The sequence below is a fragment of the Periophthalmus magnuspinnatus genome, chromosome 14, assembly GCF_009829125.3.
Source record: "Periophthalmus magnuspinnatus isolate fPerMag1 chromosome 14, fPerMag1.2.pri, whole genome shotgun sequence".
NCBI lineage: Eukaryota > Metazoa > Chordata > Actinopteri > Gobiiformes > Gobiidae > Periophthalmus > Periophthalmus magnuspinnatus.
The window spans coordinates 32326032-32346893 of NC_047139.1; the positions used below are offsets into that span (position 1 = coordinate 32326032).

Here is a 20862-nt window from a genome sequence, read left to right on the forward strand (position 1 = left end):
CGATAGGATACTGCTCACAGCTGGGATTGAACCGCCATCCTTTGGGTTGGTGAGCCACTGTGCCCCAAACGGTGAAAATTAATATTTAGTAGAAGGGTGAAAGATGATGGGCAATTTGTTGTGACTGTATCTGTGCTCTTCTGCACACACTGTATAAATAACTACATTATTTTCTAGAGTGGGCTAATTTTGACATTGCATGGTTTATGCTGATGAAGCAAAACTGCTATATAGTCTGAATAAGTAGGCAAAAAAATGTAAAATATGTAAAAAGACATACCCTAATAAAATTTATGAGTGGTGCGTATTATTGTACTCTTTTTGACAAATGATGCCATACTGTTAACTTGAGGCAGACATGTCTGGCCTGTAACACTGAATCATGTGTCAATCAGATGGATCGTCCGGCACACACACAGTTAATCGGGATTGACCTGTTCATAGTCACTGCGCATGCGCTACAGACGCGAACAGAGGAAACAGCCGGGGAGTAGTCAAACAGACTGTGGAGCGACCAGAAAGGAGGAGGAAAACGCCAACAAAGACACAGCGCCCGGGGTCGGTTGGGGTTTGCTCCTCCACGAGACCATTATGCTCGTCTCTGCGCCGTGGCTTGTTCTCAGGTGTCCGCTTCCCGGTCGATGAATGGCGCTGGTTACCGTTCAGCGTTCACCGACCCCCAGCACCAGCTCCAGCCCCTGTGTTTCGGTTAGTATCGTCTTTATTAAGGCTATATAAACCAAGCCTCAGTCCCAACATTGCACTGATATTCGACTAACACCCAGAATCATTTCAAATTTGATCTATGCTGCGTCTTTAATCAGGGACTGACTGTCATAAAGTGCCTTGCCTTTGTTATCCTGCGCATGCGTGAACTGCCGATCAGCATAATATCGACTTTCTATTGGTAAGACAATCGAACTATTTTAGTGGTAAAGGTTTGATTTCGTCAATTATTGTTAAGATTGGCCAAGCAGCCGGACAATCTTCTGGGCTATTCTGTGCTTTGCTGCTGCAAAAGATTTCAGGCTGCTGTATCTATAGTGTTCATATTCATGTTTTTTTTTTTTTTATTAATTCTACTAAGATACATAATTTCAGTTAACGATTGTAAAATCATGCATCTTTCTTGTCAAACCAATACTTATACGTACTTCCGCTCTTAATAAACACCATGTAACAGACATGAATGTGGTTTCTCCTGTGCATTCTGGGCATGTGTGCATCCTGGGCATGTAAACATCCCAGTGAACGTGTGTTTTCTGTGTACAGCATAGAGTTGCCTCTCTTAATACTGGTTGCATCTGGTCTACGTGTCGATGTTTTTGCAAAAGGAAGCCGTGGAGGAGCTCATGCAAAACACTGGCAGGTGGTTTCCTGTTGCTGCTCTGTCTGTGCTGTTTTTATAAATGGGAACTCCATCAGTAAGAGTCACAGGCCTACATATTTACTGCATATAGAAATATACATTGTGTTTCAATTCAGCACGTTTTGCATTTTGTTATTAGGACATTATGGGATGTTGATAAAACCAGTGACAGATATTTTGTACAGACGATTGTCATAGGCCTCCAATAACACAAAAAACAAGAGGGAGATAAGTTGGAAAAAAAAAAAAAAGTTTTTGAGAGAATTTTAGTGGGATAGTTGTTTTTTCAGGGTCATTTGAAAGGTGAATAAATGATGAATTTAGTGCCAAACCGAAGAGTTTCTCTATCATTAAACAATCTAGTACCTTAATGGTGATTATTTAGGTTTTTCTCACACTTGCTTTGCCATTGTAGATACTGCCTTCAATAAAACCAATGTAGATGCAATCCTTTTTGAAGCACAATGAAGATTTCTGATCATATTATATTAGTAGTCAAAGCAATGAGTGAAGAGATATTTTGCATTTCTTCCAAATGATTTTTCCATTGGTTAAGCCCTTCTCTTTCTCTCTTGCTTTTAAAGGTGTGTTTCAGTGCTGCAGGCATTAATCACATTGCTCTACTGTCTGTAAACAGACTACTTTCACTGTAATTTGTTGTTGCAAATACCAGTGTAATAATCAATAATACTCATCTAACCCAGTCTTCTGTTATGTCAAATTTTGTTTTGTCAGTTTATTCCTATTTTGGACTAGGATTAAATTTGTGGACCGCAGTTTGCTTTAATTTAGGTTTACAATTTATCCTGTTTTGTGTTTCCCAACTAATGCCATTTATTCAAAGATATTTTTTCTGAGGGGGCCATCCCATGTGAAAACAAACACTGTGAACTGAAACTGTACTGATTGAACCATGATTAATTATGACAAATTTCATTCAACATTTTGCTTATGTAGGTGTTTTTCCCTTGTTACAGAAGTTGTAAGAATTAATAATCATTATAAAAACTTTTCAGACCAAAACGAAGTCTGTGAATGAACCAAGAAACCATAATTTTTTAACACTTAAACTCTTACACAGATCCTAACTGCAGTGTCACCAGAAAAAATTAGATAGCAGTAATATCCTTGCTTTCTGTCCCACAGCTTGGTTTGGGTCTGAGCAGTTGACTTTGTGTCCATAAGCACATTGTATAGATGGAGTAGAGCCAGAGCACAGGGGTAATCATATAGAAGCTATAGAAGATATGTGGCCGGGTGAGGTGACATGCTGAAAGATTAAATGTTTTCTTGTCAAACTGCAGCCATGCACAGCTGCCACAGCAGTGATAAGAGGGACACAAATCTGTTTCCTGGTTTTGGGTCATCTGATACCTCAAAATGTGCTTGTTCACTGCATCTGCCTCAAAGCCTTCTCAATAAATCTATCATTTGACAATACATTTTTTGTAAATATTTTGTTAAATTGGTCATTTCAGTTTTTTGTTTTTTTTGTCCATCTATACTGAAAAGTGAAAACCAATCATGGCAGCATCAGATTCTTTATTAGTGTCTCAAGATTGCATTTTTATTGATATTTTTTTAGGAGTCACAGTTTGATTCTAAGTGACAAGCTAATTGTGAATACGAATTGCATTTGATTCATATTGTGGAACTTCCGGTATATATCCTTGTAATGTAGCTAGTCTATTACCATCATGGAGGCTAGCAGAAAGGAAGGACATGCACAAGCGTTTAAAATGTTTTATTGATAAATGTGTATCACTGAATTGATTGTAATTGTGCAAATTTTAACTTACCCATTTTGTCTGCCTTAGGTGTTTCGGCCAAATGAGTCCCCGGGGAGCCGAAGCACCTTAAGAAGGTTCCGGGGCAGACCACTGGGGGTTAACAAGGAGGGGTGTTTTATATTTTAGCTTTGTGGGGGAATGTGATTAGTTTCCACTGTTAAAACAATTTAAGTAAAACGGAGCTCTATTTTAATTAACAACTTAATTGAATAAATTCTTACATTGGTTGATTGGAGCTGAATTTTAACAAGAGAACTGGATTGGAGAAAGACTTACCTGTTATACCGAATGGGCTCACCTAATTAGGGAGAGGCTCTATAAAAGGAAAAATCTCAGTGGCTACGTGAGAGGGTGATGTATGTATAAAAGGTACTGCAAAGGCTGATTTTTAAAAACTTTTTCTTGTTTCTTTGTAAAGTTTATGGTGAAAAATAAATGCACTTGGGTCTGCACTGGACTAATTGTCTCAGCTCTGCTCTGTTCCTCTTTTAACCGCTAAAGTTGCTATCCGGGCGATTACAATCCTGATGCTGCATATTGCTTTAATTTTGTTTAATTTACTGTCATTTTTGCATAGTGAGCACAGAGATTGAGCTTAAACAAGTATTTCTTAGATGTATCAAAATATTATCACTTCTATTTGTCTAACATTGTGCAACCCTATAAACTGCTCTTGAGTCTTGGCCGAAACTTGTGAATGAAACTGTGGACATTCTCTGTTTAGTCTCTGGCGCTCATAATTTCCATATGCTTTGCAGACCTCCTCTGATCTTTTCATATATGCAAAACTACTTTGTCTGTGTAAAACATGACTGTAGTCGTACATTAGATTGCAGTCAACATGTTTTGTGTATGGATTGTTTAACAACATAGACATTACAATATTGGGCGGTAGTGTGCATTGTACTTAAAGATCACGTTTTAGAGTCAGGCCCTGTGTCTAATATTCTAATGCCCAGTGACAGGTTGTCCCTACTATATACGCTGGATATTGTAATCATTTACGGTGTCATTGGATACATTGCTTCCTATACATGTTTGGATGAATAGGACATATACTAATTAAAAAAACAAAAACAAAGTTAGGATTGATTTCATGAATGCTTGTGTTTAAAATGATATGATTCGCCCATTATGTTTGTCATGCTAAATCACACAAGTATTTTGTTTTGTTTTATTTGATAGGAGTCCGGCAGTGGGGAAGATGACCGTCGTTCACAGCCAAGAAGGTAGGACAAAAGACCTCAGATATATATATAAATATAAATATATATTTATTAATATATATATATATATTATTTATTAATATAATATATGTGTGTGTGGGGGTGTGTGTGTGTGTGTGTATATAGTGGTGTTATAGTCTGCTTACAGTGCGTACCTGAGCCCCCACCTTTGCACCTGAAGTTGGGGCTGGAATCTGGCCCATCTTGTTTCTTGGAGCTTATCTTACAACTGTTTCTGCACTTCAGCTGTCACCAACATTTCAGCTGTACTTCCTGTTTGGTTTCTTTTCACCCCAAACCAGCCAAGCTCTTAAAACTTCCTATTGGTTTGGTTTAACTCTTGATGTAGTATAAGGAAGCTCTTTTGGGCCAGTAGAGGCCGCCACAGTATCTGCTTCAAGATAAGTTTGAGCTGAGGTGGAAACTCATAGGATAAATACTTTTGACTTAACTAACAACTAAAAATAGGATCCTTTTTAAAGGTATTATGTAGTTGTAAAGATATTTTCAAATACATTTTTAAAATTGTAGACATCACAAAGCACATTCAAAATGGTAGTAATCCTAGAGGAACTTGCTGCATTAGAAGTCGGTGTGCTGTATAAATCAACTAAGCAAGACGTATGACAGACATTTAGCTTGTGCATTTGTTGAAGTATTGAAGTTGTAGTTTGAAGTGCAGGTTTGAGTCTGTATTTGTGCAGCTGGAACCAAAGTCCATATTCACACACTGAAGCTGGGAGCATGTGGATTCAATGATAATGGCTGTTTTGATTGATGGTAATAAAATTGTACTGCTGAATTTAATAGAAGGTAGGATTGGGTCATTGTTTATTCATAATGTCTTCATGCATCATTACATTTTAATCACCATTTTTTTAAGTTGCCTTTTCCCGTATACAACAGTTTATTTACAAATGTAATTACATGCATATCATCATAAGATTGTGTGGAATTTAGGTTTTTATACAATGTTTATGCCTAAGTAGGTCAGTTTCAATAATCCAGTTCACATGATGGATTAACAATTCAGAGGGGCTTTCAAAAATAAATGTTACTGTATTGCCAAAACACTTTATTATAGTTATAGCAGTAACAGTACTTAGTGACTGAAAACCTGGTTACATGATAGTCAAATCAATCAAATCAACTTTGAAGATTCAAATATTTTAAAAGTGCAGTGGAAATATACTTGGACTTGATGTTATGGTATATCCTGTCTTGGTTCTTTTAGAAGTTACAATTTTGATTTAATCACAATTTACATGCTTAAGCGATAATTAATGCTATCTGCTTCTTGTCACCTGCCACTCTCTCTCAAAGCATGAAGAACAGATATTGGAGATTAAGAGAAGTGGGTGGGGAAAAATGGCTCTCAATCTTCAATAATCCTTTCACAATAAACTTAAAACCAAGTTGTGATATTATGACATCCCTTGTAGGCTCTGTATCTTCTGCATTAGTAAGAACGTCCTTAAGCAGAAAAGCACTGATTCACAACACAATCCTCAGAGTCAGATCAACATACCACCCACCTCTTCAGTACAGACACAGTTAGCTAGTTTAGCAAGTCCTAACTCTTGATTGGGAAGCGCATGATTTTGATGATGCAGAGTTTTTTTTTTTTTTCGTGGATTGTTTTACCTGATGGAACTGCATCAGGAGTCTTGTCCGTTGCAGCCCTAATGTCACTCTCAAACACAGGTGGAGAGATGCTTAAGTCTCCTCCGCTGCTGATTAAAGCGGAAGTCACTGACACACTGTGAGAGAATCTGATAATGCTTTTGTTTTATAACACACAGTTAAGCTCCGCTGTAATTAAAAGAGTAGTGCCGGGCCTAGCTGATCAGATTTGAGTTCTTGTATAAATATTGTCAAACTGGAACAACAGATGATGATCATATTGCTGCATGCTGTTGTAAATAAAGGGGCAAGTTCAAGACGTTATGAAATGGTTCAAATAATATGCAATAGTCCAACTAGTCAAAGTGTTCAAAAATCAATAGATATTACAAACCTAACAAAGTTGATCTCTATCAATATCTAAATACATACATAATATTATAAAAGAAACTACACATTTTTCATTGTTATCATGTAATATCATTATAGTCATTCACAGAGTGAGTGTAGATCTGTTAAGGCAGTAGTCCTATCTCACAATGTTAAAGATATAGTGCCTTGATCTGGATTCTGAAGTTCTAGTTCAAATGTAAACATTGGATTAATTGTTAGATATAAGGCTTTTAACAATCTAACATCATGCTTGCTTTTTAGCCATGTTAAACTAATTTAATCTCTATTGGCTGCTGCAATAAAGGCTCACCTTGAATTGCAAAGACATTTTATGCATAAACGCACATGTTCTGAGTCCTTTTTATACTGTGAGTTTTAAATTTCTCAGATGCCTTGTATTCACCTGTATTTATGGCTGTGTCTGTACTGCCTGTCTGTATGTATTATAAATCCAGTGCAGTGATTATGAACTGGCTCCAGTAAAAACAGTGGTTAAATGAGCTTGAGCTTTAGTTGAAGTTTGTTTGCATTTAACTGAGCTTATGCTGCGGTGAAATTACACGGCTATATTATGCTGCACAATGGAGATGCTTTGGTGACCATAATAAATGTTGTCATAGACATGATTGGCAATACCAATACAAGTTTAGATTACCAATGTCTAAATAAACCAGGACTACATTTGTGAGCAAAAAACAACCTTACACAGTGAAACCCAAAAGTCACTACTTGTAACTAGTACTATTTTCATATTTTTCTTTTTTTCCATATACAATTGATTGGGCTTAGTTGAAACAACTGCAGAACACTACAATATAGAGTAATACCTAATAATTTGTTTGACACTGAATACAAGGGGCAAGGAAAAATGAAATGATTTTTTATTTTTTTTTTGTAATTTTTAATTTTAAGACAGATTAATATAAATTATTTCTAAGTACTCAAGACTTGTCTAAGTCAGAGTTATCCACATCTGGAAATAAGGGCCATATTTCAGCCTTACTACTATCATGTTTTTTATTATAAAGTGTAATTGCTCAATAAATGTGTAGTAATGCCTACAGTAGCAGATAAACACCTCATTGTTTGTTGTAATTTAGCAGGACACTCTAGCTGTATCTTTACCTTCTTGAAATCGAACCCATGAACTGGAACTAAGAGGCCCCTCCAAGCACCAGTGTGCCTTTTGATTTCACAACCTTTTTTCCGTTGTCGTGGTGTTGTTGCTCAGTGTTACTGGCAGAACACCTAAATTAGGTGTCGTGTGTCTGTGTTTCTGTAGCTGCCACATACACACGTGATCTGAGTGTGCTTGACCTCAGCTCTTAGTGCAGACACTCCTCTGTGAAGCTGCTGGGGTGAAATAAAGATTTGTTACCACTTTTGTTATTTGGGACTTTAGGCCAGCGGTAAATCGAAGACATTATTCTGAGCACATTTGACCATAAGAACAATATATGATAATAAAGGAAATCCATGTTATTGTCATTATCAACTTTCTTTTTTAAACATATTCAAGGGATTCAAAGGCTTTGGTTTAAAGCTATAGTGACCGTCTTTGTGGTCATAGCAATTAAGCAATTCAAATAAAAAATATTTTAGTGGCTTGCAAAAATATTCATCCCCCTGGAACTTTTTCTCATATTGTTACGTCACAACCAGAAATTTAAATACATTTTCTTAGCATTTTATTTGAATGAGCAACACAAAATGGCACACAAGTGTGAAGTGGAAGGAAATATTTTACAAGATTTCCCAAAAAAAACAAACAAAAAAAAAACAACTTAAAAGTGCAGTGTGCAAAGGTAATCAGCCCCCTGATGTATAATTTTCTTTCTACTTCACACTTATGTACCATTTTGTGTTACTTATGCATATAAAATGTAAATTTAAAAATATTTAAATTTGTGGTTGTGACTTGACAAAATTTGAAAAAGTTCTTGGGGGATGAATACTTTTGCAAGCCGCTGTATATCTTTTTGAATGGGTAACGGTCCCCTATGGGTCCTCATAACGTCCTTCAAAGCAGGAAGGAATTGACTGTCACACGAATATGCCATCGCAACATGTTAGTCGTTCAATTTCGATGCTTAGGGGAGAAACTTTTACCAAACCCATTCGGCTTATGAAGCTGCTCCATATATTCCATAGCAGTAGTCTTACAAAGCGATTTTTTTCTATAGTTTTGGATAATTTTGTGTTTCAGTTAAAGTGTCTGAACATCCCTACAGGAAACCCTGATCAGTTTTGTCTCACTACAGAAAAAAAAAAAATCACTTTCAAATACACACCAAATGTTCAGATTTGTGTGTTCTTTACTAGTAGGAGAGAGGACAGTGAGTGTGTCTCAAAAAGATGTCCCTTAACAGATGCAGCATGACAGTGGTTGTGGCATAACCAGAGGCCATGCTTTTTTGTTTTGTTACACCAAAAATGTTTTAGGTCAAATGTAGCCACCATCTCTGACAAGTTTCGAACTTGCAAATAATTGTCCCTCACTTTCCCTTTTTGCCAGCACTACTTCCCAAATATTCCTTCCATTTACATATTTACACCTGGACCAGAGTTTTAAATTTTAGAATTTTAAAAATATTTTTTTTTTTATTATTTAGTTCATGGGTTGTTAACAAATTGGCACAAGTTGGAATCTTAAGCATTACATTTATAACTGCCAAATCAAACAAAATATCACTTAAGAAGCCTTAATTAGCAGTTGATGTTGCCATTGTTGAAATGCTTATTGACTGAATGTCACTCCAAGGGATGCACCAATCCAGCTTTTTCAGATCTGATACAGATTTCGCTACTATGACTTCTGATATCCAATATCAACAGTTACTCTATGAGACTTTCTGGGACAACTACGATCAGTAAATGGTCACTATGATCACTATTACATTTAAATGTCCAATACCCGATGTAGCAATTTTCTTCTGGATATCAAACACTCACTGCTCTACTCTTATTATTCAAGATATGAAGATGTGGTTTTGATTAGTAGGGGTAATATAAGTAGGAGAATTGGAAGTAGTAGAAGTAATTAGAATGATCATATTTAGACAGACCAGTTGCGGTCTGTTCATTATGTTACATTTACCGTCAGTGATGAGAAGTTGAGTGTTGTTTTGTTGTTGTCATGCGTCTGGCCCATTGGCACGTTGCCCATTGGACCTCGTGCGTTTGGCCCGCCCCCAGCTCAGTGATGAGATGCAGCGCTCTGCAGAAAAATGGGACACAAGTTGGAACGCACCTGCCCAGTATCGCACATCACTGTAGCCTGCACATTTTATTAGCCTTTGTGTGTAGAAAATTAGATTGACGTTTACATTTGGCTGACATTACATTTTGAGTTTTGAGTTAAAGCTATAGTCTGCCATTACGCCCTCCATCCTATCGGCTCCGGTGCAGCGATGCCTCCCGGTGTCGTGCGCGCCACTCGGACCGCTTCAGCCGGATGCTTCTGCTGTGTCTCCTGCGGAGTTGGAAAGATATTTTTCGAGAACTCCGTATTTTCACAAAAACTGCGCATACGCAAATGACTTCTTGTCAAATGAAATTACGGATATACTAATTAAGCATTCCTTTGGGCATGTTTGTGTTTATCGACATCTCGTCTTGTCTTTGCGATGGTCTTTTGGCTCTTGAATTATATTAAAGACACGTAGTTTCTCTTGATGGTGCATAAGAATAAGCATAACACTTTTAGTAAGATGTTTCCGCCTTAAATGCTTTTATGTTTGTCCTCTCTCTTTGTCGTGTCTGGCATGCTGGTACACACGCTCCCTCTAAGTGGATTTGGATGAGTCAGACTTGGGACTAAAGCTTTTGATTGGCCAAAAGATTATGACAGACAGAGGAATGAACTGAAAACATTATTTTAATAACTCATGTTACTAACTATAGCTAATAACTCAAATTTATTAGAGGCTGTGGGAAAATGGTAATTTTTTTTTTTTTTTTTGGTTTTTGCGACTTTAAAGAGGCATTTCCTAAGTAGTAGTACCTCTGATGAACACTGCAGAATGGAGACATCTCATGGATTATCCAAAAGAAGGGACAGTGGTAAAGCTGATGAGGTAAAAATGTCAGCATGGCACAAAAACTGAAGAAGTGCTTTATGCACAGTCATTATGAAACTATTATCCTGAGCAGTCCATCCAAGCTGCTTTGTGCATGTCTTCCAAGTGTAACATAACAATGGCATAATTTCCCCCAGTTAACAATTTTACCATGAACTATTCAATCAATTAGTTTTCCATTACATGGAATGAGCAAAGTGTATAAGGAAATTGTTATGACTGTGGTAGGCTGCTATCATTTCATAACTATGTCCAGTACAGTTAAGCCAGGTGTGTATTGGACATGGTTGGCTGCCTCCAGCTTATAAGTGATTACGTAATTACGTTTGCTTAAGAAGTTTCTCTTGGTTGCTGTATGGATTAAGAAGCGATGCAAAAAGATTCTCCTTTATGAAGACCAAATCCTTTAGTTTATGTTGTGGTTCATCATTGCAGAACAGGCCACATGTTACATAGCCAATGACTTGTAAAGATATATTTTCCCTTTTTTGTCTGTTTAGCATCAGTGAAAGTTTCCTGACAGTCAAAGGAGCTGCTCTCTTTTTACCTCGAGGAAATGGCTCCTCTCCTTCCGCAGGCTCACGCTTCACACATCTCCGCAACAAACATGCAGGTGAGCTATCTGGTCATAACAATACAAACAGCAATCACAATCAGAATCAGAAGAGTTTTTATTGCCATCGTCTGTGAACACAGTTCACAAACTAGGAACTTGCTGTGGTGATAAAGTGCAACATAAAAACACACTGAATAAATAGAAATACAAATAAGGGCATGCACAAAGTTAAAAAAGATATGCTTAAAAATAAAACGCATACAAAATATATACAACAGCAGCATCAGAACAACAGTGCAAACATTGCTTATTAAAGTGACCGATATTGTAAAGTGTCCAGTTTTGTGCAGATATTATAAAGTGTTCATGAGACAAACGGCTGAGGAGAAGAAATTGTTCTTATGACGAGAGGTTCTGGTCCCAATGGACTGTAGCCTCCTGCCAGAGGGAAGTGGCTCAAATAGTCCATGTCCAGGGTGAGAAGTGTCAGCTGCTATACAGCCTGCTCCCTCCGAGTCCTGGAGACGTACAGGTCCTGTAGAGATGGAAGGAGCAGCCAATCACCTTCTCAGCAGAGGCACAATGCTCTGCAGTCTGTCTGTCCCTGGCCCCAGCGAACCACACAGTGATGGAGGAGGTGAGGATGGACTCAGTAATGGCCGTGTAAAACTGCACCATCATCTGGACCGGCAGCTTGCCTTTCCTCAGCTGCCGCAGGAAGAACTTCCTTTGCTGGGCTTTCTTGATGAGGCAGCTGATGGTCGGCTCCCACTTGAGGTCCTGAGTGAATCATGTGCCCAGGAAGCGGAAGGAGTCCACAGTGATGATGGGGGAGTCCGTCAGGGTGAGGGGAGGGAGGGGGACTGTGACTTTGCTGAAGTCTACAATCATCTTGCACTCTCTTCTCGGTGTTGAGCTCCAGGTTGTTGCTGCTGCACCAGGACACCAGCCGGTCCACCTCCCTCCTGTAGGCAGACTCATCGCCGTCCGAGATGAGTCCGATGAGGGTGGTGTCATCAGTTTGACGGAGTCATGGAGGTGCAGCAGTTGGTATACAGGGAGAAGAGCACGGGAGAAAGTACACAGCCCTGTGGAGATCCTGTGCTGATAGTCCGAGTGTCTGAGACATTCTTCCCCAGCCGCATGTGCTGCCTCCGGTCCGTTAGTAAGTTAGTGATCCACCTGCAGGTGGAGTCAGGCACGTTGAGCTGATAGAGCTTGTCCTGGAGCAAAGCAGGGAGGATGGTGTTGAACACAGAGCTGAAGTCTACAAACAGGATCCTGGCGTAGGTTCCCGGGGAGTCCAAATGCTGGAGGATGAAGTGAAGAGCCAGGTTAATGGTGTCGTCTACAGACCGATTGGCTCTGTAGGCAAACTGCAAAGGGTCCAGGAGGGGGGAGGTGAAGGACTTAAGGTGGTGGAGAACCAGGCACTCAAATGACTTCATGACTACAGATGTCAGCGCCACAGGTCTGTAGTAATTAAGTCCAGTGATCCTGGGCTTCTTGGGGACGGGGACAATGGTGGACAGCTTGAAGCAGGCTGGGACATGACATGACTCCAGGGAGGTGTTAAAGATGTCTGTGAAGACAGAAGACAGAGAGGTCCTTGTTATCAAAACACCCCACATTGAACGTTATGCCACAGTCACAGCAGGTCATATAAAAATACACTTTATAACGACATGCAGTCATCTTACCCATCCATATCTCCAGCTCTAGACTTATTAATAAATTATTTTTGCATTTAGAGATATGATTATTCAAAGTAGCATAGTCATCTTTAATTTTTTAAACAATTTTTTTTGACTATCCACTCATCAGTTGTTTTATTTTTTTTTTTACAGGAGACATTCAGCAGCATCTTCAAACCATGTTCACGCTCCTCAGACCAGAGGACAACATCAAACTGGTACAATTTTACTTGCATTCACTAATTATGCCCAACACCTTAAGTTAACAGTTTTTCCTGATTGTTAGGCTGTCAGGCTGGAGAGTGTGCACCCTCAGATCACGCGGTACATGGTGGTCGTGTCCACAAACGGACGCCAGGACACAGAGGAGAGCGTCGTACTAGGGATGGACTTCAGCCCCATCGACAGGTGAGGACCCCCTTACTTGAGCAGTGTTGGAAAACCAAAACATTGCTGTTTATTGCGATAAAGATATATTGTTATTGTTATTATTGTTGTGATGTACTTTATCAGTTGAGCTGATCTTCTTCTCTATCTTTGACATATGTGGCATGTTATTTTATATTTTGTTCATTTGAATATTGATCTCAAACCATCATTATAAAAATATGTCCATTTACTTGTGATTCAAAACTGCAGAGCCTAATATGAGTGGTGGAGGGGAAGTGTGGATATGTTAACACATACCTTTGTCATATTGCCATTGTGTGCACCATACTTTGGATGTATATGTTTCATCTATTGCCTTTGAGGAGTCACACAACATACATTAAACATGACTAAATAGTTAACACCAAAACAACTTTCATATTTAAATTTTTTTTTTTCTCTTTTCAGCTCATGCTCAGTAGGAATGGTGTTGCCTTTGTGGAGTGACACATTGATTCATCTAGATGGAGATGGGTAAGATGATATCAAAACTGTTTATTCAGCAGCATAAAAGTCTTCTAAAATCTCTAACCTTAGCCATACCCCTCTTTGTGCCTTTTTGCTCACAGTGGTTTCAGTGTCTCGACCGATAACAAAATCCATGTCTTCAAACCTGTATCAGTGCAGGCGATGTGGTGAGTCGGCTATCACAAGACCTATGATTATTCTTATTTTGTTCATGGACTTTTCACTGAACAGACTATGGCACAATACGATGTAGCACAAGCTTAATAAGTAATATGACCAATCACAATGACATAAGGAACGGCTTGTACTGGAAAATGTAATGTGAAGCAGTGAGAATAAATAAATATTTTAATTCATTGTGTGACAAGTTTTGAGCTGTCTACTACAGAAGTCTTTGATTAAGATTATACATGGGTTATTTTTTTACTTTTCAGATTTAAATTCTTGTTGAGTCAAATATACTTTAGTAGGTAGCTGACTGTAATTTAGCAATGCTTTAGAACTGGTTTAGTCTTGAGTTCATTACACAAAAGAAAATACACTAATAATAAAAAAAATACATACATTATGTATAATTTAATTAAATTCTGTATAGCAATTTTGATAAGACAAGATTTTTAGTTCTCGACTTACCAGTCAGTCTACATTCTTACCCTCACCTATGGTCATGAGCTCTGGGTAATGACCAAAAGGACAAGATCGCAGATACAAGCGGCCGAAATAGGTTTCCTTTGCAGGATGGCTGGGCGCACCCTTAGAGATGTGTTGAGGAGCTCAGTCACACAGGAGGAGGTCGGAGTAGAGCCGCTGCTCCTCCACGTCGAGAGGAGCACGCTGAGGTGGCTTGGGCATTCCAGATGCTCCCTGGACACCTCCAGGGCATGTCCCACTGGAAGGAGGCCCTGGGCAAAACCTAGGACACGCTGAAGGGACTATGTCTCTTGGCTGGCCTGGGAATGCCTTGGGGTCCCACCAGAGGAGCTGGAGGATGTGTCTGGGGTGAGGGAAATCTGGGAGTCCCTGCTTAGACTGCTGCCCCCTCGACCCGGTTCCGGATAAGCGGAAGAAGACGGATGGATTGAAAAATTTTAGGCTGTACAATATTGACAATATTTTTTTTGTTTCATTCATCTACCTGACCTTTTTATTTCCTATTCTGATAAAATAATCACTATTAAGTCTCTGTCTGTAAAGTACATTCTACACTGGATGATGACACTGTTGTATTTTTAATTGCTCTGACCAGGTCCGCTCTGCAGTCCCTTCACAAAGCCTGTGAGGTGGCCCGCTGTCACAACTACTTCCCGGGCAGCCTGTTCCTCACGTGGGTCAGCTACTACCAGAGCCGGGTGTCCTCTGATCAGGCACGCATCAACGAGTGGAACGCTATGCAGGACGTCGAGTCTCACCGAGCTGATTCACCTGTCCTCTTCTCTGATGTGTAAGTCTTTATTTACTATGATAAATGATATGGCATTAATAATTAGTCATCAAAATACATAAATCTTTCATATTAGGATGTTGCTCAATAGAAAAGTTTGCCAATTCCACATGAAAGCGACATTTGTGTCTTCTTTTTGGTTGTAACTTTTATCCTATTTTGAGTAGAATTTAAATATCCTTTTTAAAAATTTGCTCCCAAGCATTAACGTCTGTATTACTTTGTATTACTTTCATAATGAAATTACTACATTGTTTCACATTTACCCCCCACACACAATATGAAGACACGTAACTTAATAATAGCTGTACTACTAATTTTGAAAAACGGATCCATTTATTTATTTATTGCTTTTTTGGCAGACCAACTGAACGAGAGCGGACAGAGCGACAAATTAAGACCAGTTTGAGGGAAATTATGACGCAAAAGGATCTTGAAAATGTCACTAGCAAAGAGGTCAGATATTAAAACATATTCAATCTCTATAAAGCATCTCGAATTTTGGTGCATGTGTTTACATTGTATTTTAAGTATTGTATTGTATTTGTCATTTTTTGTGCCTGATTTAGATCCGAACAGAGCTGGAGATGAGCATGACATGTAACCTCCGTGAGTTTAAGGAGTTTATCGACAATGAGATGATTATAATCCTAAGACAGATGGACAGTCCAACAGAAATATTCGATCATGTTTTCTTGGTGAGTTCAAATTTGTTAAAATGCTAAATCTTGGGTGCAGGATTTATCTGTTGAAAATTGTATGTTTGTACAGGGATCAGAGTGGAATGCATCAAATTTAGAGGAGTTGCAGAATAGTGGGTAAGTGCAAGAACAATTCAGCCACCGTTACTAGTTTTTAAAAATAAATCGTCTTTTTTCTTAAATGGTTGACATGATCCTCTGTATATTTTCCTACAGAGTTCAATACATCCTGAATGTAACAAGAGAAATTGACAACTTCTTTCCCGGCTTGTTTGAATACCACAACATCCGAGTTTATGATGAGGAGGCCACTGACCTTTTGGCCTATTGGAATGACACATACAAGTTTATTGCAAGGGCCAAGTGAGTTTTTCATCATTTTATTTTTACACTTTTTCCAAGATTTCTCTGTTTTGAACTAGTTCAGTAGGATATAAAGATCAAATTAGTTTCCCAAATGTATTGCTACTTTAAAATTGTATTACTCTACATACTCTGTATTCATCTAAACAACTTGTAAAGTTATTAAAAATCTGCTTTAGTTTTTATGGAGAAAACTAAATCGAAACTTAAAACACCATGTGGCAATTGTTACTGTTTACTTGAAACTACTATTTGAAGTATCCAGTGGTAAAACTGTCCTAGGTTCATTTCATAATTTCCCTCTGGTGAAATACTAGTGCTTTTCTGATGTGGTTGTTGCTGCCCCCTACAGGAAAGCTGGTTCAAAATGTCTGGTGCACTGTAAAATGGGTATAAGTCGCTCTGCTGCCACAGTGATCGCATATGCCATGAAAGAGTATGGCTGGGACCTGAACAAGGCTTTTGATTATGTCAAAGAACGTCGAAGTGTGACCAAACCCAACCCTTCGTTCATGAGGCAGCTGGAGGAGTATCAGGGGATTCTTGTGGCAAGGTAAACATAAATGTGACAAAGACTATTTTTCTGAATTCTGAAGCTATTTTAACAAGAATATATAGTTATCAAAGTAATAATCTTGATTGGATTAAACTTGGATATTTAAGCTCTTCAAGCTTCATTGTCTGCTAATGGAGACAAAACAAAATACTGAAACATAATTCAAGTGAATTAAAACAAAAATGAATGTCAAATAGTGTTGCCTCATGAGTAAAAAAAAAAAAAAATGTGTAGTTAAGATTTTTCTGACGGGCTTTTCTTCTTTTGCAGCAAACAAAGGCACAACAAACTCTGGCGTTCTCATTCCGACAGCAACCTCTCTGAGCACCATGAACCTTTATCCAAGTCTTTAGCTCAGCCCAACAGCTTGGGCCGCTCTGATCCCCATAACCAGGCCCCCTCCTCGGGACCGTCCGTCAAAGAGCTGCTCGAGTCTCTGGGAGCCCCACCCAACACTGTTAAACCCTCCTCCAGCCAGACTGATCCCAAGTCTAAACAGAGCTCTTCCTGCACTGAAGGACTCACCAGTTTATCAGCACAAAGTCTCCAAGTCCAGTCTCAGGCATCCCAGATGAGGCAGCCCTCCCCCTGCACCTCTCCGTGTCCCCTATCCCCTCCCTTGTCCAACGGTGTATGTGGTGGTGAGGATTGCCCCTCATTGCCTCCTGTGTCCCAGACCAGAGCGGCCACAGTCATGCCCCCCGCCACAGGTATATCTATGGTAGTGCAGTGTGTCCCTTTAGGCCAACCTCACCCCCCTCCCCTGCTGCACCACCTGCCGCCCTCACCCGCCCCTTCTCCCACCCCGTTCTGTGAGGACGAGTTGGTCAAGGTGCAAGTGGTGTTGTGTCCTATGGTCAAACCATTGCCAGTGTCAGTGCCTCAACCCTTCGCCATTCAAACCCCCACCTCGCAGCTAGGACCCAAGTGTGTGTCCACAGCATTGGCTGTCAAAAACACAGACTGTGAGCAACACTTGTGTGCGTTGTCTTTGGCAGCCCACACTCCCCCCTCCAGTTTTATCAGCTTCCCCAGTGCCATTCCTCAGGACAACAAAGTATTGTTTGCTCACAGTGCTGACCACATCAACTTCTTTAGTGCCAGGGAAAAGTTCAAGGGCATGACTAAAGATGGCAAGACTGCTGTGAAAAAAGAGGAACAGTCTGTGCCTCTGGATGTTGCAAGTAATGAAGAGAAAGATGGCGTTACGAAAAAGGTGAGATTTCTTCTTAACTTGTATTTTTAATTACACTTTAGTTACAACATGCGCAGCCTCCTAGTGGGATCTGAACATAACATTTCTTAATGAATCTTACAATTGGTTAACATCTTTGTGCCATTTCTAATGCTTTTTAGGAAATGACTGTACCTGTGCAGGTCACAGGACCTAAGCCTGACCTGCATGTTAGCAAGTTGAAGCAGGAAGATATTTTATCACAAGAGGAAGCAGGCAATCCAAAAGAGGAAGCAAAACCCAAAGAGGAGGAGGAGGCAGCTTTGCAGCTCTACAGTGATTGGACGAGAGGGTCTGTGCGGCGTGTTACACGGCAGCTCGAGCAGCGAATGAGACAGGAGCAAGAGGTGCACTCCCCCTCCTCCTCCCCTCCCTCTCTTTCTGGAGGTTGGACCCAGCGGCGTACAGCCAGTGTCCCGTCTGTAATGGGGTCAAGTGTGCAGAACGCCTCTCTCTGTCCTGAGGTGACATTGGTCAGCCCGGTGCAAGAGGAACAGGAGGAGGAAGATGGTGAGATGCATAGCCTGGGTCAAAACGATAAAAGCACAAAAGGAGCCAAGGTCCTGCCTGCTGAGAGATCTCTGTCTACCTCCGGTCAGTACACTGCCCACTCGCCCTTCTCCTCTGTCAACTTCCTGTGTCTGGAGGGTGTCACTGAGTTTGAGTCAGCCACAGACTGGGACTGTTCCACTCTGGCAGGGGACATTATAATGAGGGAGACGTGGGAGACGCTGTGTGAGCTAGGGGCGTTCCTGCAGCAGGTGAGTGTGGGGGAGGCGTGTAAAGTGTGGCATGTGGCTCAGGCTCGGAGCACCAGCATCCAGAGGAGGGTCAGAGAGGTGGAGGCCCGGATAAGACAGGCGGGGCTCACCCCTCCCTCTCTCATGAAGCGCTCCGCCTCTTTGGCCAAGCTGGGCTGTCTGGACCTGCTGGCCAATGAGCTGAGTGAATGGGAGCTGACCCGCTCCTCTGTGGCCCCCTTCTCCTGCACAGAGCCTCCAGGCCACACAGTGGTCAGTGATGAATCCAAAAAACAGCGCGTCCACCACTTTCCCTCTTTATCCAGCCAGCACAAACCACCCCCTGAGGAGCACGACATCCCTCTTCAGTCCCCTCGCTCCTCCAGCCTACCTGTGCCCTCTGGACAGGACACTTCAGGACCAAACCCCACCACAGCAAGGCAGCAGTATGGACGGACTCACCCCCTACGAAGGCTCAAGAAACGAACTGGCACCCTTTACCACACCATGTAAAACCTCTATGTCAAAATGTCTGTGAGAGAATAGAGTGCAAAGTCACTGCGAAATTAATATCTATATGAGTAAACTACTGTAATTCAAAATATTGAATTTGAGTAGTTTTGGCTAGTATAGGGGTTATTTAAATGGAGTAAAGAAAATTTCACATCGAATAACATTCTATTACTCATACGTTACACATATTACACATTGTGTGTGTGGTGTGTGTGATTGTGTGGTGTGTGTATGTGTATATATATATATATATCACACACACACACTATACAATACAAATAATGAGTATATACATTTCACTAGTCAATATTCTGAATTCAAGTCCTTTCAACACAATCAGTAATACATTTTACCTTGATCAGCAAAACTAACAAATGCCTCTTGCCTTAATAAATAAGTTTGTTTGTTCCAGCAAATCTGCCAAGAGCCTCTATGATGAATAATATCTATGTGGGTCAATAGCATTAAAACACTGTGTACTATCTATACCTGCAACAATCATTTTACATCTTGATATTTTTGGCCATTTTGGCACAGGTTAAATTTTTATACTAATGCTGGTTTATCACTTAGTTGCTGTTATATTTGGTTGAACGTAGCCACTTTTTCATCTCTTTTAAAGCAAAGTTGCAAAATTACCCAGGACCCAATGTTGTATTATAAGCAGCATATGAGCTGTCTTTAAGAATGACATAACTGGAGCATCGAAATTTGGATTGTGTTTTTGTATGTGGGTACTTGGGAGGCATGCTGTTTGTCTTTTTTTTTTTTTTTGCTTTGACTGTGTTACCTCATAGTCTAAAAAACAAACCCTGCCCATATGTTAGGACATGATTTCTGGAATGTCCATCTCAATCTGAAATAATCTGTCAGATCTCTTTTCTCTTGGATGCCACTGAATCTATAAAATTGTATGTATTGCTTGAGAGGAGTGAATTTATTCTGTTTTGGGGATGTAAAGATCTATATTGTAACATTTTAGGAGCTGTACATGTTTTTATATTTAGCCAGTGTCTGTGAGTGACTGTAGCACAACTTCTACCACATGATAGTTTTTTGTTTGTTTGTTTTTTTTGTACACATTGGGGGTGTGCCTCTGATTGATGAAGCTTCAGAGTTATATGTCATACATGCACTTTACTCCTTTTTTGTTATTGTGGCTTTTTTATGTATGGTTGCTACTTTTGGGTGCATGCTTGGGTAGTAGCAAATGGTGTGTGTGTGTTTTAAACTATCATACATGTAAATATTCTTTTATATCATGTGTCTCAACTTTGACCATTAAATAATTATTGAAAAATGGTTTTCCATGTCTTATTGTGAGGCAGGACTGTTTCACTAGATGGCATAGAAACCCCCAGAAAATGGGAGAATTGGAGAATAGTTAATTTTGTGAAATACTTGAAAGTCTATATGTAATAGATACACACCAAATATATTGGTCTTATTAAGCTCTACATGCCGATGATATGATCCAATTTAGTCAGTGCTAATTGTATTCTCCATTTTAGCGCATTTACCTTGGTGCACCTGTCTTGCGCCCATAGGCGTTCCTGTTGAGCTCTGTGGGGTCTGCTGCTGCCATGACTGACCCAAGGGGCGTATGAGGGCCGTGTGACAGCGGTACGCGTCACGTTTCCCTCCCCTGACCAAGCCTTTTCCAAAATAGCCCTCCGCTTTGCACCCT

General features: G+C 39.9%; 1 protein-coding gene across 1 annotated transcript; it reads left to right on the plus strand.

The window, feature by feature from the left end:
- The first annotated feature begins 461 nt into the window (after nucleotides 1-461).
- ssh2b (slingshot protein phosphatase 2b) lies at nucleotides 462-20478 on the plus strand. Its single transcript, XM_033978185.2, has 15 exons — nucleotides 462-708; nucleotides 4345-4388; nucleotides 10981-11093; nucleotides 12884-12948; nucleotides 13017-13138; nucleotides 13568-13633; nucleotides 13729-13794; nucleotides 14874-15068; nucleotides 15431-15524; nucleotides 15638-15766; nucleotides 15840-15886; nucleotides 15986-16132; nucleotides 16485-16685; nucleotides 16959-17904; nucleotides 18045-20478. The coding sequence occupies exons 1-15, from the start codon at nucleotides 646-648 to the stop codon at nucleotides 19173-19175; spliced, it is 3429 nt and encodes a 1142-aa protein (XP_033834076.1). The 5' UTR covers nucleotides 462-645; the 3' UTR covers nucleotides 19176-20478.
- Nucleotides 20479-20862: the final 384 nt, after the last annotated feature.